We start from the raw sequence: 24,576 nt of genomic DNA, 5'->3' as shown, positions 1-24,576 counted from the left end.
CATACATAAAGATGATGGCGATAATGTCCCTTTACAGATGCATAGTGTTTTGTTGTACACTACACACACACACCCACACACACTTTGAGAAGCAAATGTGTCCTGTTTGCCTGTTGAAATAAATTAAACTTTATTTGACAACAGCTCCTTTTGTCTAGGGTTATTGATTAATTAAAAGTTATTATTGTTGTTTTTGTGTTTGTTTGTTTGTTTGTTGTTGTTGTTGTTGTTGCTGTCTGTGTTGCATCCACCCATGTCCTCTCTTGGGCAGTAAAAGATAGATGATTATTTAAGTATGTAAATAAGTTACAGCTAACAACACCCAGTAGTACACACTCCACCCTCTACTTTACCCAGGCCCGTGTGTATGTGTGTGTGTGTATGTGTAAATGTGTGTATCCCTCCCTCCCTCTCTTTCTCTTTGTGTGTGTGTGTGTGTGTGTGTGTGTGTGTGTGTGTGTGTATGTGTGTGTGTCACAGGCAGGCTCAGGGCTGGGATTTCGGGTTAAATATTCAAAATGGCGGACGGAGGAGCAGCGAGTCAAGATGAGAGTTCAGGACCAGGTAATGATTACAGCATTTTACATATTCATACTCATATTCAAACTGTGATACTCACAATTTATGATAAACGGAATGGAGATTAAAAAACGCAGACCGACTAACAACAACACCGGGCTGCCGCTGAGCTCCGCGTTAGTTTTTTTTACACTCAGCTCAGCCAACTGTAATTTGACAGAGGAGGAAACGAGCTATTGCAGTGCGACGGCAAATTACATGGAAACATGCCTCCCCCCCTTTGTGTGATTAGACGTGCTGTAGCCCTACGCCGCTACATATTCATACCTCTGCCGACAAATACAGTTTAGCATATTTTATTAGTAATCGGCGACGTGACTTCGTGGTTCCTGTGTGACATATTTAGATGTTTTTCTGACTAACGGCAGGTTGATTGAAATGAAACGGGGATGCTAGCGAGCGAGCGGGGGGCTAGCGTTGTTAGCTCACGCCGCTAACCCGCTTTGGCTTTGTGTTGATGCACAGCGGAGAAGAAGCTTTTGAAAGAGGTTTGCATATTCATTTTCTCGGTGAAGCCAGCAAAGCCAGCCGACCCCGGCCGGGTAGTGGCTGTTCGCTTGTTTCTTTTCCCTTTTTTATTTATTTATTTTTTATTTTTGCAAACGCTATTTTTATGGTAGCGGTGGTGGTCGAAAAACACGAAAACATGCTGTAGTGGGGAGAAAAAAACTGGCTTTTGTTGAACACAGTGTCAGCTCCCTGTGTGTGTGTGTGTGTGTGTGTACACAGCTCGACGTAAAATTTATAGCGGAGCATTTTTTCTTTCTTTCTTTTCTTTTTTTTTTTTGCCCCAGCCTTTTGTGTGCTTTCTCGGCGGCAGCAGCCCCACCACCAGCCCCAGCAGCAGCAGCCTGTTGTGTTATTCATGCGGGCCTGCCTCAACCAGAGTGCGGACTTCAGCATATTCCATCAGCCGCTGAAGAGCTCGTGTCATGTCAACACAACACAACACAACACAGCGCTTCGTGACGATAAAGACTGTTAAAAAAAAAAAACCCGCTTCTGGTTTAATCAAAGAAAAAACAAATCTGGCCCTCGTGTATTCAAATTGCCTGTGGCTAACTGGCTGCTCCCTTCTTCTCCTTCTCAAACTTGGCTTGGACGCTTTTCTTTTGAACTTTATTGGGGTTTGCGTTCGTTTAATTCCGCCGAAATAATGCAAATAGAGTTATAATGCGGAGATGATGAAGATTTTGTTGTGCTGCAAGTGTTTAGCCTGCAGTTAGAAGTTGGGCCGAGCACTTTCTTAAACTTGGGAGTAGTAATAGTAGTGGTCGAGCTGGCATCGGGATGGTGCTGCTGGTGGTGTTGTTAACCCACCTCATTTGAGGATTTAATTCATTTATACAACTTTTAATAATTGCTCCTGGAAACTTTGGTTCATAGTCAAGTTCGTTATTTTTTACGTCGTTGTTAGCAGGCGTGTTGACCCAGTCAGTGTTTGCTGAATACAAAGATTGTACCTGTGTAATCCCCCTCCCACTCCTCTTCCTCCTCCTCCTCCTCCAGGCACAGGGAGGGGTAGTGAGGCCCACTTCCGGAAGGCCACAATAATAACAGGCAGGGCATTCTTACTATTCACTCTGCCGGTTTCACGGCTGGGCAAGACACAGCTTGATAGCACTGTTAAAAAAACACATGTAGCTAAATGAAGCAGCCTGAGGTCTGCAGTTGCAAGCACTACACAGTGGTGGTGGTGGTGGGTGTTTTTTTGTGTGTTTGTTTGCTAATAATAATCACTGATACTTTTTGACATAGTAGTTCAAGTTGCATTGGTACCCATGTGTGACTTCTCTAAGGTGTAACCATGTGCAAGAATAGATGCTGATGACTAACTCGGATGGTGATGCATGTTGTTAATTTTGGCGGGGAGAAAACTGCTGACAAAGGCATAACATTACTTTTGCAAGTCCAATGTGGATATCGATTGGAGCTGTATGTTGTTGTGATTTTTTTTTTTTGCTTGGTTTTGTTTTAATAATCAACTCTGCCTGATATGTAAATACAGTCTACATCACCCAAAGACACTAAATGCATTCCCTGTTTGCATTGTTACAACTACAAGGGGAATCACAGGCTACGATAACATTACAGGAGATTACTTGATAGTTTGGAAGACATTCATGAGAAATACTAGCCTTTGTTTTAAGATTTTAGGGCCTGTATGTGCATTAATACTCATTAAATGCTTAAAAGTTTTGTCTTTGTTAGCGTTTTGTAACATTAGAGTCACTGTCTAAAAAAATTGTCTCACTTTTATGAAAAATAATAATTGACTTGTTAAACTCGGCTACTTAAAGACTAGTTGAGGAATAATTCTGTCATCCCCACACTTAGACTACTTTTCTCATTTAATCAGTTTTACAGTTCCACCCTCATTCCAGCCTTGTAGTTCCATCATGAATATTCATTGATGTAAACACAGTTGTTATGAATAATGCATCATTTGCAGTAATAAATTCAGGACATGCCATCTCAAAGTACAGAGGAGGCCTCCGTGAAGGCTCCAGTCACACAAGCTTCCTCACAGTTGAAGAAGAAAATCATAACTAATAAGGGCAGCATGGTGTGCTTTAAACAGATAACTGCACGTTTCTGAGTAATCTGGAGTAAAATGATAAGTCTTCTCTGAGTAAACAATGTAAAAGAAGAATATCTCAAACAGCAAAATATGTCAGACATGTGACTAAAAGAATTTGTCTCTATTGTTAAAAAGCTGTCCGACCGAGTACTTGTGTCTGTGCCCAGTTATTCAAAGTACCTATAGGTCTATGGGCGGATCCAAGTTTACATCAACATGTAGCGACATGATCTCCAAACTGAGGGCATGTTGTAAGCAGACAGAGCGTACGTTACGATTGGTGGATGACCTAAGTTGCTGCATTTACCCAGCAACAATTGCAATGTTGTTGTTCCTGATGACTCTCATGTGTCTGCCATTACAATGAGCATTACTAAACAGTTGCCAGATTTTATGAAATGCTTTGAAAACTATTTAAAAGAAGGCGTAAAATGGCTGCTGGAAAATCACCTGGTATTGATGGACTACCACAAGAATTTTATTTGGCATTTCAAAATAAGCTCACCCCTCTGTTGCTATCTTATTATAAGGAAGTCATCAAAAATGGCTGTTTCTCTCCATCTTCAAATACAGCATCAATAATATTAATCCCTAAGAAAAATAAAGACCCTCTACTATGTGAGAGCCAACGCCCCTTATCAATTTTGAATTGTGACATAAAGATATTTGCCAAGGTTATATCAAATAGGCTGGAACGGGTGATAACGAAACTGGTCCACCCTGACCAAGTAGGATTCATAAAACAACGTTATGGCTCGGATAGTATAAGAAGGCTACTGAATATAAAATGGGCAAATCGAAATTCCCCCACTCCTTCCCTGGCGTTGGCCTTAGATGTGGAGTGGGGGTACCTGTTCAAAGCACTTCAGAAATATGGCTTTGGACAATTTTAGCTGTGTAAGAAGTTTATACTCTGGTGCCCGAGCCTCAGTCATAACCGTGTAATTTTGAGCTTCATAGGGGTACTAGGCAGGGATGCCCCTGTTGTTTGTCCTTGCCCTTGAACCTCTTGCTATTGCTATAAGGCAGAATGCTGATATCGTAGGAGTGTCAATTGGAAATGAGGTTCACAAATTGTCATTATATGCTGACGACATTATCCTGTTCCTCTCACAGCCCTCCAAATCAATTGGGAGTCTTGAACACCATAACAATTTTCCTCCTTCTCCGGTTACAAAGTAAACTGGTCTAAAACAGAGGCCTTCCCCCTCTCTGATTTAGCGCCCATGCCTGACTAACATTAGCAGATAAAAAATATACAAAATATTAATTATGCAAACATACTTGAAGAAATGAAAATGCAGTTTGATAGGTGGAAAGGACTCAATCTTTCCCTGTGGGGTAAAATCTCCTCTATAAAAATGATGGTTTACCCAAAATTGTTTTATCTGTTCAATATGCTCCCAGTTCAAATACCAAATAATATATATAAGCAAATTGATAAACTAATTAATGCTTTCCTATGGAGTGGGAAAAAGGCACGGTTTAGCCTAGCAACTTTACAAACACCCAAGAGAAAAGGAGGATTTAATCTGCCTAATCTCCAGCTATACCATTGGGCCTTTACACTCCATAAGTTTGTAAGAACAGTCAGATCTGTTTACCCAAGACCATCATGGGCATGTATTGAGCAACATTTTATGTCACCTGCTTATTTGGAGGATGCTCTGCATATTAAACAGCAGAGAGATGATGAGCCTCATCCTTGCTTGAGCTATATACAAACCATCTGGAAATCAATCCACAAACTCACTAAAGAAACAATGTCACAGTCTTCATGGATACCCATTTGGAACAATCCCTTCATAACTATTAATAAGAAGCCAATCCATTGGACGGAGCTCCATAAGAGTGGCATCAGCAAGGTTGCTGACTTATATACAGGTGCTGAATTTAAATCATTTTTAGAACTGAATACAGCAATTTCCCCACACTGTTTACCCTGGTGGAAATATTTTCAACTAAGAAGTGCCATTGTAAATAAATATAAAGACCCTCCTAGGGCAACATATTGGGATAACTGTCTTTTGGAAAAGGACCAATTTAAAATAAATGCACCTGAAATATATAAAGAACTTATTGATAAAATAACATCAAATTTTAAAGCAACTAAGGCTTTGTGGAGTACAGACTTGGGTTGTGACATAACTGAAGATGAGTGGAACCAGATTTGGATCAGAGCACATACAGTTTCAAAGGAGGTCTCATTAAAATTAACACAACTTAAAACTGTACATAGATATCATTGGACCCCTAGTAAGCTACACAGAGCGGGCCTCAGACCAACTGGCCTGTGTTGGAGGTGCTCAGCTCACGAGGGCACTTATCTGCACATGGTATGGGACTGTAGACCAATTAAAAAATTCTGGACTGAGGTCTGCCGGTGTGTGAGCAAAATAACTAGAACTCATATAGAGCCGGACCCTGCTGTCTGTCTTCTGGGTATCTTTTCCAGGCTTGCGAACCACAACTAATAAATGGCTAGCAATAGCCTTTACTGTTGCTTGGAAAGGAAAAGAAGGCGTAAAAAAAAGAAAAAACTGTCTCGTGCAGATGCAGTAATGTGTCAGACGAAGTGGCAGAGTACAGCAATCTGTTTAATGCGATACTCATTGAGGAACCTGTTTTAAAGTGTGAAAAAGAAATGTGCTGTACTTTGCCATTGCAAATAGCACATGAATACCCAACAGTTAATGCTAATATCACCGTCCTCAGTGGTGAATTTACATGTGAATTCAGGCTCCGCTGCACCAAACAAACTGTAGTGAATCATGGCTGACCCCTGCATGCGCTGATTGGAAGTGGTTGCATATTCCTTCTCGCCACCTCCCCCTAGAAACAGCACTTTAATTTAGTTAGATTGAATTTTCCACCTAGCCTGTAGACAGTCGACTAATGACCACCCAAGAGATACCACAGTAGCTTACAGTGATTTTAGCCCCATTACTGTTCATCAGATTACACTGAACTCTGTGTTTTGTTCATTTGTGCTGCAGCTCAGCGTTACTGTTTGTGCTCTCTGCTGTCAGATGCTCTTGGTTTAATGTATTGACTGGTATTAAAGGGCATTTTAAATAGTTTGGATGTTCATTGTGACTCTGCGTTTAAGAGTGAGATGTGTTTTTTTTTTTTTTTGCTTGTTAATTTCCTCAAATTGACAGATAATCTGTCGTGACCACACATCCTGATCGTTCTCAGTCGGGTCTTCTTGATGTGTCCTGTGTTTAAGATGAAGAATATACGGTATTGTAGGTATCAGGGCAGAATGTGAATGTGTTAATTAAGTTTTTGCCCTGTCTTATGTTGAATCCTTACACTGGCATTAACAGCTCTGCAGTATTCAGTCAGCCCTCCCATATTAGAGTCCTAATGAGATACCTATTTAAAATTCTCTTCACAGGATATTTGTATTATGCATTGTTCCACAGCAGGGTTTTTTGCAAACCATTCAACCAAGTAACTGTACATCTGTTGAAGAGCACTGCTGATAACTGCCCCTCGCATTCAGATCTCCCTTTTTGTTTTCTCATTTGGTTGCATGAAGTGATTGTTGAAGAGGTCATTAAGACAGACTCGCTGTTCAGATGACCCCTCTCAGATATTTTACACGAGTGTGCCAACTGTATATACTCTGTGGTAGACACCTTGGCAAACACTAGGGTGGAGCTAAACTAAACACTGTGTTGTTTGAAGGAGACGAACAGTGGAGACGACTGATATGGACTGTGTGTGATGTTCATTTAGCGTTTACATCAGTGATTTCCAAACAAACTTCTGAAGTGTCTTGCAGTTTTGAAAAGATAGAGATTGTGTTTACATAAAATAAATCTGTATATTTGAGTTTTTCAAATGACAAACAGGTTGCAAGATACTTTTCTAGCATAATAATGAACTACCATAACAGACAGATCACGCAGGAGAAACAACAGTTAAGTCAAGTCACACACCACAAGCAAGGTATTTCAAAAGGATAACTAACTAAGAGTAAAAACTCAAACTACCTCCTCTGACAAGTGGTTGTGGTTTGAATTTCCATCCAAACTTACTGAAAAAAGAAAAAAAACACAGAGCATACCTAATCAAAAAATTCTAGGATTGTTATGCATTGCATGAAAAAAAGGGAAAGCAAGCACAACCGTATCCATGTTTATCTGATTATATGTAAAGCTAAAGAATTTAAGAGATTAGTTGACTGACAGAGAATTAAATAACAAATATTTGAATAATTTAACAGTAGTTTTAAGTCAGGTTTCTTTCTTTTTTCTAGAAAAATGCCAACAATGTAATGGTTCCACACCCTCAAGTGTTCGGTTTAGACTGCTTTTCATTCTGTGCCTTATATATCACAGTAAACTTATTATGTGAGGAGTTAAGATAAGGTATTTTTTCACTATTTCCAGACATCTTCAAAGACAAAACAACTTGTCAAGATGTCAAGTGGAAACTTGATGAGCAGTGGCAAATGCAGGGGTACTTGAACTCATCTCATGGGGCTTTTGCACACTTCTTCTTCATGGATGTCCTTGTGCTGAATGATAAAGGTGTGCATGCTGGTTTTTCAGTACGTGCATGTGTGTTGAAGTCTCAGTCTGGCCTCTTGGCGCTGTTTGATTTGCTCAGGTTAGTATGTAAATGGATTTTGTCCTGGCAGTGGGATAAGTCAAGAAGTTGATTAGAGCAGTTGTTGTTGGATTTTCCAGTCGGTGAGCCCCTTCCTCTGTAGGCCGCAATACAGCCAGGCGCTCCTGTCCTGTCCCAGTCCTTCTGGTTCATGGGACACCTGTGTGGTGGCGGGGGCCAACTGCCCCCCCCCTCCCCACCCCACCCCACCCCACACTGTATCAACTCTCGGAGCTTGCTGGAAATGAATTTAAAAGGGCTCCAAAATGAAATACTAATGGAATGTAAAGCTAATCTAAATATGCTAATCCCCAAACACTTCATAAACATAGGCAGCCGCAGCCCGCCACCCACTCTCTGTAGTCACTCGCTGTGGAATGCTTTAGCCACAGGGGGTCTCGCTGTAATGACAGGCTTCTGGTGGATTAATGTGGAGTTATTTATTTCCGATTGAGCGAGTCCCCCTCCCACTCATAACCCCCCCCCACCACCACCACCCTCCTCCCTTTTTAGCAGTTGGGCTCGGTCTCCATGAAACCTGGCGATTTTCTCTGAGCGAGCGGCCTAAGACATTCCATTAATGCAGTCTGCCTTTGCTAACATGCCCAGACCACCGCCGACAGGCCTCACACTGCATTCTGGGATATCTTCAGCCTGTTACCTGCTCTTAGCTAATTACTTTTTAGCCGTGCACTTGCACAATAATTGGCCTTGTGCTGCTGCCTTTCCTCCCTCTGCTGCGCCAAGTGCTAGTTTGAGCACTTTTTTTTTCTTTCCCCCTTTTCTGTGTCGTCCTTATTCCCCTGTTTTTTTTTTTTTTATCGTCCTCCAAAAGCCATCCAATTAATATGCTAATGAGCTGATAAATATTTATAGGGGTTTAAATTATGCAGAAAGCTTTCAGAGCCCGGTGTGAAATGCGTTGCTCGCAGGACTTCAAAGCCTTGCATTGCTAACGAGGCAGAGGCAGATTTGCATACGGCTTTAATCAGCTGAATACTGATTATGCTTCATTATAGAGTTGGGTGGGGTGGGGGGGTGGGGGTGTTGGAGGAGGAGGAGGGGGGCGGCGGCAGAGTTGGAGGAGGCCGCCAGCTGCACTTGTCGTTTGTTTCATTCCAGCAAGAGAGGGAGGAGGGTGAACTTTTCAGAAGTACAGACAATTTTGGCACACGAGCGAGAGAGAGGCAGAAGACTGAGAGAGGGAGAGAGAGAGAGAGAGGGAGTGCAAAGTAGGCACTGTAAAGAGAGACTGGCAGAGCTATAAGAAAAGAAAGGAGAGGGAGAGCAGAGTGAGGGAAGGAAGGAGAGCTGTTTGCCTAAACCCTGTTGGCTTTCACAGTGTGCGTATCCCAGTGTTGTTCAGCGAACCGTGCGGTGGACAGTGCCACTGTGTCTGTGTGTGTTGCATTGAACTCTGCTCGCCGCTGACCAGTAGAGAGTGAAGAGAGCAAGGAGGAGGAGAAGGAGAAGGAGAGAGGAGGAGGAGGAGGAGGAGGAGGAACAGGCTGCCGGACACCCTGTTGGTGGGTTTGCCCGGCAGAGGCAATTTTCTCTGATAGGCTCAGCAACCATGCTGGAAAACACAGGTGGAGCAAGAGTGGGTGAGTTTTTTGATGAGACTGTGATGGAGCGCAGCTGGGTTTTGTTGTTGACAGAAAAGTCTGATGTGTGGCACTGTTTATCACATAAGTGTTTATTGCACCACAGTGAAATGACCGTTGTTGTGTTTTTTTTCTTGTTGTTGCTGTTGTGACTTGTGATTGTGATCGAACCGGGTTTTGTTCTGGTGGTTTTAGTCGCTAAATGCTGTTTTGCTGCTTTGACTGGCGGTGAACATGATTTGAAATGCTCTCGTCGTGGAGAATGGGATGTGTTTTGTTCAGGTGACAAAAGTGAGGTCGCTCACTCTCACAGATCACTCAGGTAGAAGCTGTGAGTGTGTCTCACTGTCTTGTCTCTGTCTGGCTCTTTCAGATGCTAAAGTGAATAATCAGTCAGAAACTACTAAATGTGCAATGGAAAGTGGTGACGGGAGCACCGGTGAGTGACCTCCACCTTCTTTGTTTGTTTTGCTTCTTCTTCGTCGTCTTCTTGTTTTGTTTTTTTTTTTGCCTGACGTCTCAGCGCCACCCACCTCCTCATTCAACAGGTTTTTTTTTTTTAATTCATGGCAATTTTTTGTGGCTAAAACCTGAAAAAAGCTCACTACTTGTTCACCTTTTTGTCTTATTGGGTCATTCTTGAAAAAACAAAAGTGATTGCAGCTTTTCCAAAATCCTCGTGAGCAGTTTCTCCTTGTGTTTCCCCCACAGAGAGCTGTTTCCATCACTTGTGCCTATTGAATATCTCTCACTAATTCTGCTCTGTCTCACTCTGTGATGCACATAATCAGACTCTGGGTGAACACTGGACAATTGGTGCTCAATCATTAATGCACAACAGTAATATAAAACTGAGTAAATATTAATGATCTTGTATGCTTTTCACTCTTGTGCACGCCCATAGTTAATATTTATTTCTGTCACCAGCCTGCATTTGTACAGATTCATACAGCAGCTTTTATAACTGCGGATCACCACTGTCATTGCATACGTTGTCATTTACAAAAACAAACATGTTTTTTAACCAGTTTTCCTTTGCACCTGACAACTGTTTGGTTTTTCTGATGTAAACTTCTGGTGTTGTGTTGTAGTATTGTGTTCCTCTTTTTTTTTTTCTTTGTTGAAACAATAACAGCGTAAATGCCCATTTAACCACGCAGCACGTTTCATTACCTGTATTTCTGTCCTCAGGAATCCAAATCAATGGATTGGACTTTCAGAGGCAGACCGTGCCCACAAGTGCAATCACAAATGCACACGCACAAGCCCTCCTCCAACAGGTAACACTCGGCACACACACGCACTACTAATCCACAAGTAACTTTTTTGTTTTCCTTTTGTTTCTGTTGACGACGCCAAGAAGCGACTGTTCGGCTTTAGTGATGCAGTTTAATTGTGGTCGAATGAAATGAAGTTTGAACGTAGGAATGCTCATCTGCGCTCACACACGCACAAGCAGAGAGAGAGTTCATTTAAATGAGCCAGGCTCTCCTGGTGTCGCCTGGCAACAAGGCAGATTAATCAACCCTGTATGCTAATTAGCTGCTCTGCGGTTGCTCGGAAACAGATGGCCGAGAATATGCAAATCTATGCAGAATTTACATGCACTGCATAACAGTTATTTTAATTAGCATCTCGGCTCTCCCCTCCCTTCCCTCCAATTTTCTTGTCTCTGAAGGCTGCAGCACATTTGAAATACCCACTTTCTCACTTCCTTTTTTAATTTAAATTCCTCTCCCTGCTCAAAGACTAAAGGCTCATTCTCACAAAGCCACACAGGTACAGGGATTTGATTTTACCTTCACTGAATTCTTTTAGTTTCTACTCCTATCCTATTTACTGTGTCTTTTAGGTGCACATTGCAAAAGTTTTTGTCATTTTTATGGTGATAGCTATGACATCAAATTAGGAGATGTTTGACCTAGCGTACCTCAAACTGTCAGCAATGCTCAGTTATTCCTGTAGGAAGATCTCCACCTCTAAGCCCTCCTCTTTGCTTCACCTCCACTAGTCTAAGTCGGAAGACTCGAGTGCTCTTCCGACCTCCGTCCAGCAGAGCGTATTGCCTCAAACCCAGCTAATGTTGGCCGGGGGACAGATTGCTGGAGTAAGTGGCCTGTTGCCTCACTGCCTTGAGTTAAAACCTCGTCATAGCCGTCATGCATCTGGAGTGATACCTGAACATGACCGAGCCTGGCTGAAAGCCGGGGCGACAGAACGATGGCTCGCCCCCGACTCTGTGGCTAAGGCTGGTGTCTCCTCTGCCTGTCTGTCTGCTCATCGTCGTGGTTGTCAGGCTATGTCCAAGTCCTCCACGCCATGTTGTGTTTGGACATAGTCTGTGTGTCTGTACACTCTGTACCCATATCCATCTTCTCCCTGAGGCTGCACCTTAGTTGAGAAGACCAGACGGGTTGAATGTGGAGTGAATGGTTACCGTGCATGTGAACACGACATCAACATGCTCATTTGCACTTGTGCCTGGCTCAGCTGCATGAGTCTTCTCTCCATTTGCCTCTTACGGCTTTACTTTAGTGTTGCCATGATAACCGGAGTTTCAGTGCTACTTCGATACCTTTGTGAAAAGTTAAATTCAATAGTCGAATTTACATAAACCTTTGACCTGAACATATTCAGTATGGTGGGGAATTCACTTCCACATGATTTGTATGGATGTGCAAAAATTGGAATAATAAAGAAGAGAGATTGGAGGTGTGGTCTAGTTCGTGTCAGAAAACCGCAGCAGCCATTTAAACAGCTGTTGGCAACAGCATTACGTCCTGCAGTCCAGCTGCTAAAATTATTAAAGTGGGGAAAGCAGGGAATGAATTAAGTGCTTATCGTATGGCACATAATGAAGACAGATTCCAAACCAACATGTCAAGACCAGAGTGGAAAATGTGTCACAAGTCTTTTATAAAACACACATTTTTCTAGGATATTGCATAGATATGGTATATTAGATGTTTGACTTCACATGAGTATCGAAACCAAAACTCAAGTATTGTGACAACACTAACTCATCCAGTCTGTAATAGTTATGAAAAAAGTGATTTCTCTATACATTGCTTATTGTTTTTCTCTTTCTCTCCTCCTCTGTCCACCATGTCCACTGTGTCCGTCTCTCCAGTTGACCCTGACCCCAGCGCATCAGCAGCTGTTGATCCAACAGGCCCAAGCTCAGCTCCTGGCTGCAGTGCAGCATTCGGCCAGCCAGCAGAACAGCACCACTGGGGCGAGCATCTCAGCCTCTGCAGCCACACCCATCACCCAGCTGCCCCTGTCACAGCCCATCCAGATCACTCAAGTAAGACACTATCTCTCCGGGTTCTGCAAACCCTTAAAATACTTTTTCAATAAAACTACCCCAAAAAAATCTTGAATGAAGTCGACTGTAAATTTTGTTGTAATGGAACAAAAATTCCAAATTGTATGCAGGCGTTCAAAACCGCTTTTATTATTTTACTATTTGAATCAGCTGCTGTTGATTTTCTAGAAACAGATGTGGCAGCTGTTCACTAATTGACATCTGGATATATGTGGAACTGTTTTACATCAGTGACAACACAGCAACTGCTTTGTGAATAACTAATAGAAGTTCACCATAGGTTGGTAAACATTGTATTTATTGGCCTTATTTTCTATACCATGTACTTTAGAGTAGGACAAGGAGAAAGACAGTGTTGTAATACATGGTGTAGTTGGACATAATAGTAATGTAGTTAGTTGTAATGATGCCACAACAAAACTTCGATCATGTGAGGTCAGTGTTACAAAGTTGCAGAGATGCTGTTTATCCTGCTGTAAGGTATGGATTTGGTGTGATTGGTATGATTTGACTTAATATTCTCCTCTTGGCAGCAGCTACAGCAGCAGAATCTAGGTCTGCCTCAGTTCGTTCTGGTTCAGCCCGGCCACCCGATTGCCACTCCGCTGCAGTCCGCTCAGTTCATCATCTCACAGTCACCACAGGCCCCACAGGGTGAGCAAAACACTTGCAGTGCTTGATTGTTGATGCAGAGTTAAGGAGAGCGATATATATTCAAAGTACCAGATTGCAGGTTAACATTTCTTTTTTATCTTTCCTGCCCTGTCGGCCTTTCACTCTGCAGGCATATTGCAAACCCAGAGTCTTCTAACTCAACTACCTCAAAGCCAAGCTAACCTCCTGCCGACTCAACCAAGCATCGCCCTTGCAACTCAGGTTGGTAATGATGCAAGCACCTCGTTTAATCTCTGAAAAATTATTCTGGCAGCGCTGACACCTCCCCATCTGTAATCCAGGTGCATGAATAAAATCCCATCACAGAGCCAGTGTTAATAGATTTGCCTTATGTATTTTCTACTTTTTTTTCTCTCTCTCTTTTCCGTAGCCTGCAACTCCGACCCGCACAACAGCAGCCACACCTATTCAGTCCCTGTCCCACAGTCAGACACCACCCAAACGGTTGGATACCCCGACTCTGGAGGAGCCTAGTGATCTGGAGGAGCTAGAGCAATTTGCCAAAACCTTCAAACAGAGACGTATCAAACTGGGCTTCACACAGGTGTGTGTGTAGGATGAATAGATTTATTATCAAGAGTTCCTTCCTTTGCAAATCAACATATGTGGGTGTTTTCATGTTCAACTTCTTAGTACCCGCTATATAACACTAGGACAGAGCCTTTTCTGCCTTTGCCACAATGAACTGTGGCGCTGGTGCTAAACTTTAGTTTTATTGTTTGTGTTTGTGTTTTCTTACTGTAATAGGAAAAATGTGTACAATCGTATGTGCACTCTAGTGTAACCTCATTCACTGCACTGACTGTTCCAGTTCGAGCTGAACTGCCCTTGGCTGTGGTAAAGGCATATTTCTTTATCTGCCTTTTTGTCCCACACATCAGGTTTTTCGTCCTGACAGTTTACAGCTACCTGTCTTACATCACCGACATTCAGCCCTCCATAGTATGAGACTGGATTTCTCTGCTTTCAGGGCTCTTTCTTTGTGGGCCCCATTGATCACTGTGAAATACATTTGAATAAAATCCACAATGGCAGGCCTGAATCTGTGTGTTTTTATAAGATTTACATTATTCATATTTCTCTGTCTCTTTCTCTCTGACTCCAGGGGGATGTTGGCCTGGCCATGGGGAAGCTGTATGGAAACGATTTCAGCCAAACTACCATCTCTCGCTTTGAGGCCTTGAATCTGAGCTTTAAGAACATGTGCAAACTCAAGCCATTGCTGGAAAAGTGGCTCAATGATGCAGGTTTGTCCCTGAACCCTCCTGAATGAGTGACGCTGAAATGAATGGCCTAAGGGAAATAATAATTTCACTCTGCATAATGTATCCTGTGTTGGCGTCACATCTGCTCTTGTGAAGTGGAATAGGCAATGGCCGTTTTTCTTTTTTTTGTCTCGCCAGTACCTCGTCTTTACCTCCCTCCCTTTCCTTTGTGTCTGTACTGTTTGTGCAGAGAACCTGACATCTGACCAGGGCCTGTCCAGCCCCAGTGCCCTGGGCTCCCCGGGCATGGGCATAGAGGGACTCAACCGCAGACGGAAGAAGAGGACCAGTATCGAGACCAACATCCGAGTGGCCTTAGAAAAGAGCTTTCTGGAGGTGAGAAACTCCTACAGCTTGAGTTCCGATATTGATGAGTTTTTATTACCGTTGAGGAAACATTTGGAGTTACCTGTTAGTGCTTTAGGTATGGGCATTTCGAGTAATTTTCTAAACAAGTAACCTAATGTGGTCTTACTCGAGTAACTGATTACTTTAATAAAAATAGAATGACTCATAAATTAGTGCGCATTACTAGCACACAGCATCGTCAGACAAAATGTCAGGTGGTTAATAAATGTAGAGGTTGGACTTTAAGATGCACATATAGGGTTTATGTGAAAAAAAAGTTTTCCTCTCCGAGGCGGCCGGGGAGGGAAAACTTTTTTTTTTCAGTAAAAAGCACATTAGCGTAGCTTATTTATTAGTCCACACTACATTTTGGCGCCTATGTTCCTCTATGCCTCGCATCGTCTCAGGAAACTCTGTAGGCTGAAAGCCTATTTTCTAACAGACTTGATGATACCTATCGTCTCCCTCCCTACGGCATACCACAAGAGAACCACCACTGATTCTTGTAAAAGGTTTGAAAGTTTGAGGCTCGATCTAAAAATGCTTTTTTACAGCAAAAAAACATGTTGTTTGATCCAAAACTGTTTAACACTACAAAAAACCTGAACCATGGCAGGATTATGTAGTTTGGTCCGACGCTAGACTATGCTCTAGCCATTTTTTAAATCCTAGGTTAACCAGGTAATTATTCATAACCGATTAGCAGATTGCCTACTTGGGTACTCGAGTACACAAGCACATGCCTAGTGCTGATGGTGCAGCCCTAAAAGTATTTAGTAATATTTTAATATGTTGATACGGTGGGATTGTTTAAAACGTACAGATCCACAGTGGAGAAGCAGACTGTGTGTCAAGGGTGACTTCAGGGTTTTTTATTGATTTTTTTTCCCCCATCTATGAAAACTTGTCAAAACTTTTCATGGTGTAAATTGGATGTGGAGGTAGTGAAGGGTTTAGACTGCTCAGTGCTGACAGGGCGTCCCTGGCGTCTTTGTCCTCTTCAAGCAGAACCAAAAACCTACCTCTGAAGAGATCACCATGATCGCTGACCAGCTCAACATGGAGAAGGAGGTGATTCGGGTCTGGTTCTGCAATCGCCGGCAGAAGGAGAAGAGGATTAACCCCCCCAGCAGCGGCAACAGCGGAGGAGGCAGCACCCCCATCAAAACCATATTTACCCCCAGTAGCCCCTTGGTAAGTGATGATTGTTGTGGGATAGTTTTGTACAGGTCGAGGAAATGTTGCGTGTTTGTAGCTGCGGCCAAACTACGCTGTAAAACACACAATCTCATTCAGTCCTTTCTCTTATCATGTTAGTTAGTTTATTTATTCATTTGTTCGTTTCAAAAAAAAAGAAGAGACCGACTAAATGCATTGATTGGTCAGTAATACATGCAACCAAAAGGTGTAGGCTGAAGCAATAGCTTATTGTACCTACCCTTTGTACGTAAGATTTCCATTTACATAGTGGAAATAAAGAGCATTAAAATAAAAACAAACAAACTGACCACAAAACCAAAACAAAACTACCTGTTAGAGTTCGTATTATAACTTGTATTTGCAAATCTGTGTTGTCCAGGTGGCCAGCACAGCGAGCCTTGTGAGCAGTCCAACGATTAACACACCCACCACTCTGACTGTAAACCCAGTGATGCCTCTCACCAGCACCAGCGTCTCCAATCTGTCTTTCACAGGTACAGGTGTATGTGTGTGTGTGTGTTTGCATTTGGAAAAAAGGGTGTTTCCCATCTTACCCCATGATGAAGTTTATATTAAATTGTTTTTCTAAAATATCTTTTATTTCTCCAACATTTCCCCCCAAAGGTACGACGGTTGGAGCCACAAACACTGCATCCGTCATCTCCACCACACCTATGATCACCACGGCAGCCAGCTCTCCGTCTCTAAGCCCCTCGCCGACGACCATTCACTCCTCGACAGAGAGCAAGCTCGGCACTCAGGCGCACACCATCGTCACCCAGGCCCCGACTTCCATAGCCACCACTTTAGGGACGGGTCAGGTGATGGTGGCGAGTCCGGGGCTGTCTGCGGCGCTGCAGTCGGCCGCCCAGTTACCCACCAGCGCAAGCTTCGCTGCTATGGCGGCTGCCGCTGCTGGGCTCAACCCGGGGCTGATGGCCTCCTCCCAGTTCGCTCCAGGGTTAGTACTGAACACGCTCAAACTGGTGCTCTGATTACCACCTCTGTTTTTAAAGTGATAAGCCAACATTTTCTTTCCGTGTCTTGCCTCACTCCCGAGTCCATGACAAGCAGATAGATGCCATCCTTTCGACTGTGCGTGTAGTAGGCTAACAAGGGAGATAGAGCCGCATCGCCCGTAAGTAGCTTAGCTCAAACGCTGGAAGTGTATAGGAAGGGATAGCCTGTCTGCTGCCTGAGCCGAAATCAGCAGTCCGAAGCTGATTTCATTTTAGCTGTAAATATATCACTTTATCAACATTTCAAACATTTTTAGGCGAGAAAGTAGCCGTTTAGATCAGCAGTGTGTCGTTAATTTGTCTAAATACCAGTTGTTTACAATTTTGTTCGGACGAATTCGGCGCTACTCAAGCTAGCCGTTGTGACCAACACACTTCCGGTTACTTCCGGTTACTTTCACAAAATAAAACACCCGTTACTATACAGAAGTGCTTTTACTTTGAAATAGGAAGCTAACCTACCCTTGATGTAGCTAGCTTGAACCAAAATAAACCGTCTTTGCTTGAACCCTCCGTTTTGACCGATCTCATCCCGTTACCGGCATTTGACCGCTCAAGATGCCTTACCGGAGAGTTTTGTCAGCTCTGAGATGAAGATCGGTCCGTTTAGAGTTGCTGAAGAGTGTCTCTGATGACTTTAGGTGGAGGCAGGCTAACATTACCGATACACTTCCAGCGTTTGAGCTAAGCTAATTACGGGCGATACGGGCTCTCCCTCGTTACTGCACGCACAGTCGAAAGGATGGTGTCTATCTGCTTGTCATGGACTTGGGAGTGAGGCAAGACACGTAAAAAAAAAAAATGTTGCCGAATCCCTTTAAAGCGTCTTCTTCTTCTTCTTCAGTGGTGTAAATGAGTCTGAATGATCTTCTAACCCTCCTCTCTCTGTCTGTGTGCAGGGGCGCCCTGCTCAGCCTGACTCCTGGTGGCCTTGGCAGCGCCCTGAGTCCTGCCCTCATGAGCAACAGCACCCTGGCCACCATTCAAGGTGTGTACTGATATCACAACAATGCAATGAACACTTACTGAGCCAGTGCTTTCTAGTCTTAAAACAAATCACACACACACACACACACAGCGGCAGTAGCTCTGGTTCCCAACCTCCCTCTGAGCTGTGATTTATAACCTGAAATGAACTCTCTTTGTCCTCTACAGCATTTCTATGCTGATTATTAGTTAATGATTATTAAAGAAATCCTCAGCAACACTAACCTAATCTACCTCTGAATGTTGACAGGTCGTGATAACGGACTGGGTATCTCAGATACTCGTGAGCAACTTTAATTAAAATCAGCCCAGAAATAGTCTATTTATTCATGTAATAGTTATTTTAGATTTTAATTAATTAAACCATCTCGTAGAAGCACAGTCCTAGGCCCGAGGGAACATATTTGGAACATATACAGAGAAAATGATTTGAAAAAAAAATCCATCTCGAGGTCAGGAGTTTAACCCATTGTTGGTGTAATTTGTATAATGAAAGCAAAAACTTAATGAGGACACGACATATTTGCATATTAAGGATAAAATAATTCAGGCCACGCCCATGAAGTTAATCCTGCTGAGAGAAAATTACTTCAGCGAAGAGAAAAATTAATCCCACTGAGCTGCTGATAAATTTTGATGATGGGAGGGGAAAAAAAACCCACAAATCCTTTGTAAAGACATCACCGTCAAACATCTCGCCATCTTCCTCTAAAGCTCCTTCTTCTCCTTCTCCTTCTCCACAGCTCTGGCGTCGAGCGGCACAATCCCCATCACGTCTTTGGACGGCAGCAACCTGCTGTTCGCCAACACCTCGGCCGGCGGCACGCCCAACCTGGTGACCACGCCGCTCTTCTTGAGCCCCCAGAACCTGTCGCTGCTCACCAGCAACCCCGTCAGCCTGGTGTCGGCCGGCGCGGGGGGGCTGCAGGTCACCGCCGACGCTCACCACCATCATCATCAAGCCACCACGGCTGCCGTGCCTGTGCAAGCCTCGACCATTACCACTGCCTCCAAGGCTCAGTGAAGCCAGTCGGGCTGCATCCCGAGTTAACGCCCCGTTCCCTACGTCGTGCACTACTCTTTATCACGCCATGTAGGGAACGGGGAGGTCGTTTGAAAAAGGCTTCGTGCTTCACTAACCACCCCACATACTTTCCATTGTATCTACCATTATTTAATCCTTTTTGCTGCCACCAAAAAGAAGAAGACCTCGAATGAGGTTGAGGTTAACTTTTTATTTTTTTTGTTTGTTTGCCGTCTTTTTTTTTTTTTCTTTTTTCTTTTTCTTTTATGATTCTTGGATGTTTTTTCCACAAACAGTAGCCAGATGGACACTGTTGTTGGCCTGCCGCTCCTCATGAACCTTGACACGTGTCCAGAACGGAAGTATCCTCGGCACCATCAAGCTGTTCACATTTTGTACATATATATAAATATATATCCTCCTATTTCCAGGTCAGAATTTTCTCTGAAATACTTCTAACCAAAAACTTTAGGATTTTGCTCTTTTAACATTCAAACTTAACTGATTTACTACTAATTTCACAATACTCATCATCACTAATGGGGACCTGTGTTTCGCCCCATCGTTGATTATCTGTTTTTGGGTTTTTTGGACAGGCTTTGACGTAAATCATATCAAAGTTATATTTTAGAGACTTTTTTCCTTTTATCTTTACTGTCTGTATTTTTTGACATTTTCAGAACTTTGTAAGTCTAATGTTAAGTTAAGAGTTAACTATCACTTTTTAATCGTGGTTATAAGGCTTTAAAAACAAGTAATAAGTGGCCGATATAAAGGTTATCATTGCTTTAAGGCTCAGAGGGACCGTACGCGTCTCTCTGAATCTCTCTTTCTGGAAACACTGAGTTTTACGTGGCGCTGCGGTGGCAAGGTAGCTGCTGAGCTTTAGTAAAACAGAGGTCTAGGTGTGGATCATAGACACTGATAGAAAATAACTAAAAACGTTACGTTGAGAGCTTTAAAAAGAAAAAAAGAGCTGTGCACATGCAGTGCTGTGTCCGATTTTAAAGGGTGGTTTTGTTTTGGATGGTGATCCTTTGGAGGACTGTACATTGTGTTTGGATTCAAGAGGTAGAAAGTAGAAGTCTGCATGTGTTGTCTGCAGCTCAAGCAGGTGCTGAGAGGTCAGTGACTGCATAAGGCTCTGCGGCCGATTGGTCCGTTCGGAGGAGGACTAGTCAGGGGGCGTGGTCGTCATACCAAATATATGGTGGCGTCGGCTAGATGAGTTTATTGTATTGTGTTTTTTTTGTTTGTTTTCTTTTTCTTTTGTAATAGTAGTACCGTTGTATCTACTTGTGCACAGTATCTGTACCAAAAAACTGGATTGATGAGCTGCAGTCTGCCTTTTTTGGGAGGAATGAAATTCTGTCTTTTTTTTTTTTTGTCTGCAGTCACTTGACTGGCTTGCGTACTTTAAGATATACCAAAAATATTTGTTAAAATAATTGCTGTGTGTAGTCGGTGTAGCTTAGTCTAGTCAATATATTTATGAGTACAGAATCTCTCTTCATTGTTCAACAGATTTTAGAAATGCAATATTTTGATGATCATTTTCCAAAGATGACCTTTTTCTTTTTTTTCTCTCCTTTTTTTTTTTTTTTTTTAAAATTTTAATTTGACCAAGCGTCTCATAGCTCAACTTCTAAATTGGCAGCACAACTGACCAAAAAATAGAGGGACTGGTGAGTTGGGGTATGAGAAAGTTGTTTCCTTTTACTCTTTTTGAATTGATTTTTTATCGCCGGGGCTTCATCGCCCGAATGCCTGATTATGGATTTCTTTTTAGCCATTTGATGGCTTGTTTTCATTTTTAATCAGTTCTGGCCGTTTTGGTAGCAGTTTTGGACTTTTCTGGAGCATAATAGAAAGGTTCTGTTGTTTGGTTTTGTACTAATATTCAGCCATAAAACAACAGCTTGAACCAAAGTGGTTTTCCTCTGTAGTTGCTGTGCCTGTCCGAGCACACGAGTTGCCGTTCACGATCTCTACTCTCCACAAAGCAAAATGTTTCCTCTTCTCCTCGCCTCGGTCGATACCTGATAATTCCTGGTGCGGTGCTGCTGGATACGGATCACAGAAACTTAGCTTTAACAACTTGCTGCTGAAGCTCCGGGTGGAGTTGTTGTTGCTGTTGAGAGGCTTTCCTATAGCTTTATGACTGCACCCTGTGAAAATCAGGTTTTGTGGTTTGGACCCTCCCACCCTGAGGGCGCATTTGTGTGAATGCATAGGTCTGATTGTCAGACGACGTGTTAACGCCTCCTCTCTGCACCAATGTCGTGAACCAGCATGTTAGAAACGAACAATATGCTGCTCCCTAAATCCGTCTGTGTGGACTAATTTAAATCCCGCCAAATTACTTTACCCAACGCAGCGTCGGGCTGAGTACTCTTAACGTGCTACACATCCAACTAAACCCCATACAAAAGTTGCATTGTTCTGCTGCTTCCAAAAAAAGAAAGAAGCAGAATGAGTTACCAGAGTGATTATTAAATCACTGATACTGTAAGCAGTAAAATTTGTTCCTGTTCTCCCTCTTGTGTACTTCTTTTCTGTTGATTTATTTTGACTGAATATACCTCAGCAGCACTTAAACATAAGGTTCACCTTTAGACTTTTCTGTGTATAGAACAGTGTAGAATGTATAAGTACTGTCTGGCTTTCCATTCAGAGTTTATACTGATGAACCATACATAGGAACCATACATGAAAAAGACAACCTACTACTGCTATTTTCTAGAACTACTATTTATGGGGTATTTCCAGGTTTAAATATTATTTTGAGATCCTTCTTGCCAAAGTAAAAGCCTTTCTCTTTGCAGCTCGGCAGGTGTCTGGCTGCTCACGTTGCTGGTTTCCCTGTCTCTGAGGCCGATGGGGCCTAAAGGACTCAGTCCTGTTCCAGTGCTGTTTGTAGTTACTAATGAGTCAAACGTGTGCTAGCTGAACCAGTCGCCATCGGCACCATGGGATGTTACTGAAATATTTATCTGAGGAAAGACTGAAGAATTAGAGAAACGATCTTTTCTTAATTCTATACATATAAATATATATATAAACACTTGTAAGATATTCATATTTTATATTTGAACCAGTATGTTATCAAGACTGAATGTAGTGTTTATCATGCTTACTCTAAAATTCTCCCCTAAATCTTCCTTTTTATTACTACAAAAGAGTAAAACCTTTTTTTTTTTTTTCTTTTTTAAACTGTCAAGACCAAAAAAAAAATAACAGAGAAGAAATCTGAGGCCACGCCCTCGGTGGAGCGTGAGTCGCTGACACCTGACTGTCGTGTATCGGCGAGGACTTTTCCACGGGGGGGTTGTGGGGTGGGGGGGTCTCGTTCAGACAGATCCTGTGGTTTGGTAGGAGACTAAAGCATCTGATCTTAATCTTTTTAATTTTTTTTTTTTTTGGTTGAGTCGTTGTGGACTTGATTTGCTGTGCTGTCTTTAACAATCATTTGACTTTTTTTTGTTTTAATATTACTTTATGCCTTTTAATTGTTTTGTATAGTGTGAGAGGGCAAGATCACTGGCTTTCTTAGTTTGACGAAGAAGATTAACATTATCATTTATGCCTTATTGTTACGTAGAAGACATGAGCATTGTAGCATTGTTGTTGTCGTTGTTGCGTTTTGAGCGTTGAGTGTGAGTGTGTGTGTGTGTGTGTGGCTTGAGCGTTGAGCTCACCTGGTGCATTGTTTTTCACCCGAACAACACAATGTACTTTGGGCATTTTTGGCGCGTGCGATGACTACGTTGCTACCTATGTTTTTTAGGTGTAACTCCGACAGGTTGAACAAACCTGTGAGAAAAGCTTTACTAATAATTCCAGCAGGTGGGTGTGTGTGTCTGTGTGTATGTGTGTGTGAGTGTGAGAGAGGGTGTGTCTTACAAAGAGAGAATAGTGAGGGCAGTCTGCAAACCATTATAGTGCATTTTTCCCATCTTCCAGCGGAGAGTTTGTTTGAGAGTGATTTTTAAAAAAAGGTTGAGACATGAGTGTACTTATTTTTGTTGTTTGTCCAGAGGGGGGGTTCTCTACTGATTAACTAGAGCCTTTAAGCAAGCCAGTTTTTGATTTGTTATGGTAAAACTACAGTTTGTGTTCTACTTATGATCTTATTAACTGACAACTGATGGACGTATTGCCGCTGACTTGGCTTTAACGCTTCGGTTTCAGTCGGTAATTCAGAGATTTGTTTTTGTTTTTGTTTTCTTGAGATGCGCTCGTGGATCAGCCACACGTCAAGTTGTCGCAATGTTGATCCACCTACACTGGTTTGCTGGTATTTTAACTTTGACAATGGAAGTGTGGAGCACCAGTAAAAAGGCAAATGGAGCTGTTGTATACCTCATTTCTAACTCAAGACTGAGTGAAACCTGCTTTAATCTACTTAAGAAATGAAAGATATTTTATAAAATCTCACAGAAAAAAAAAAAGATGAAAATACTCAAACTTGTGTCAGTGGAGAAGTCTGGTCATACCTGTGCTCATAGTGAAGGGTCGTGGGAAATGTCGCCACTAGGGGGCGACAGAACAACACACCAGTACTCATGAATGTCTGCTGCTTTTCTATTTTTTTTAATTTAACACTTTCCTGTGCTGCACACTGATTATACTTCAGCACTGGATGGAAATTATTACTTAATTATCACCTCAGTGTAAAGTTACTTTTTATCACATGAATGGGCCTTTTGATTAACATGGTGCATTTTAACTTCCCCTTCCATGTTTGAACATCTTTTTAAGTTTGACAATCCTGTTTTGTTTTTTTTTGTTTTTTTTCTTTTTTAATTGATTGTTCACTCCGATCATCAGGTACAGGTATGACGAGTCTTCCCACGTGACTGTGCGCTGTCGCAGCCCGCTCTCGCTTCCCTCCCCCCCACCGTGATACCAACATTAACCAAAGACTTCTAACTTGATTGTATACGAGCGACACCATCTCCCGCCCATCCCCGCCTCACTGCTCAGCATCAAATCCCGGCTGCACGTTCTCACCAGAGTCCTCAGTTCATCCGTTAAAAAACTACAAAAAACAAACAAAAAAAAGAAGCTTTTTATTGCATGCGAATGTGTTAAAAAAAATATGAATAATAAAACACTCCGGCCTCATCCAGCCGGTGCAGCGGTTTCAGTGCCTGTGGGCGGGGATCGGAGGGGGCTGAACGGGAGGTGAGCGGGTTTCTCTCCGACAGACACGAACAAATCCGGTGGTAGCTGGGTGATGTTTGTTAATACACGCTGAGGGTTGATCCTGTGCACACTGTACATGCTCAGGACTCTATGTGTGTGTGTGTCTTGGGCGCTGTTGCTAGGATGCCCCCCTCCCCT

General features: G+C 42.6%; 1 protein-coding gene across 11 annotated transcripts; it reads left to right on the top strand.

Annotated features, from left to right (window-relative positions):
- Nucleotides 1-446: 446 nt before the first annotated feature.
- On the top strand, nt 447-23,644 carry pou2f1b (POU class 2 homeobox 1b). 11 transcript variants are annotated; one of them, XM_085765873.1, is made up of 15 exons: nt 447-564; nt 9,758-9,823; nt 10,576-10,664; nt 11,396-11,491; nt 12,515-12,691; nt 13,249-13,366; nt 13,497-13,588; nt 13,758-13,931; nt 14,493-14,634; nt 14,843-14,988; nt 16,006-16,194; nt 16,580-16,694; nt 16,825-17,161; nt 18,119-18,207; nt 18,950-23,644. In XM_085765873.1, exons 1-15 carry the CDS (start codon nt 519-521, stop codon nt 19,228-19,230), a joined length of 2,157 nt encoding a protein of 718 aa, XP_085621999.1. In that variant the 5' UTR covers nt 447-518; the 3' UTR covers nt 19,231-23,644. The 11 variants fall into 11 exon arrangements, with proteins under 11 accessions (XP_085621999.1, XP_085621989.1, XP_085621992.1 ...); XM_085765863.1 differs by having other exon boundaries at nt 14,834-14,988; XM_085765866.1 differs by having other exon boundaries at nt 13,246-13,366; nt 16,009-16,194.
- The last annotated feature ends 932 nt before the right edge of the window (nt 23,645-24,576 follow it).

Source organism: Trachurus japonicus, chromosome 21 (genome assembly GCF_045865225.1).
Source record: "Trachurus japonicus isolate A0001 chromosome 21, Traja_1.0".
Taxonomy (NCBI): domain Eukaryota; kingdom Metazoa; phylum Chordata; class Actinopteri; order Carangiformes; family Carangidae; genus Trachurus; species Trachurus japonicus.
This window is presented reverse-complemented; position numbering and strand designations above follow the sequence as displayed.

Coding starts and splice junctions, on each gene's coding strand:
- pou2f1b (XM_085765862.1), top strand. CDS start 519: ATGGCGGACGGAGGAGCAGCGAGTCAAGATGAGAGTTCAGGACCAG. Junction 10,665..11,395: donor CACAAGCCCTCCTCCAACAG/GTAACACTCGGC, acceptor CACCTCCACTAG/TCTAAGTCGGAAGACTCGAG. Junction 13,589..13,757: donor GCATCGCCCTTGCAACTCAG/GTTGGTAATGAT, acceptor TCTTTTCCGTAG/CCTGCAACTCCGACCCGCAC.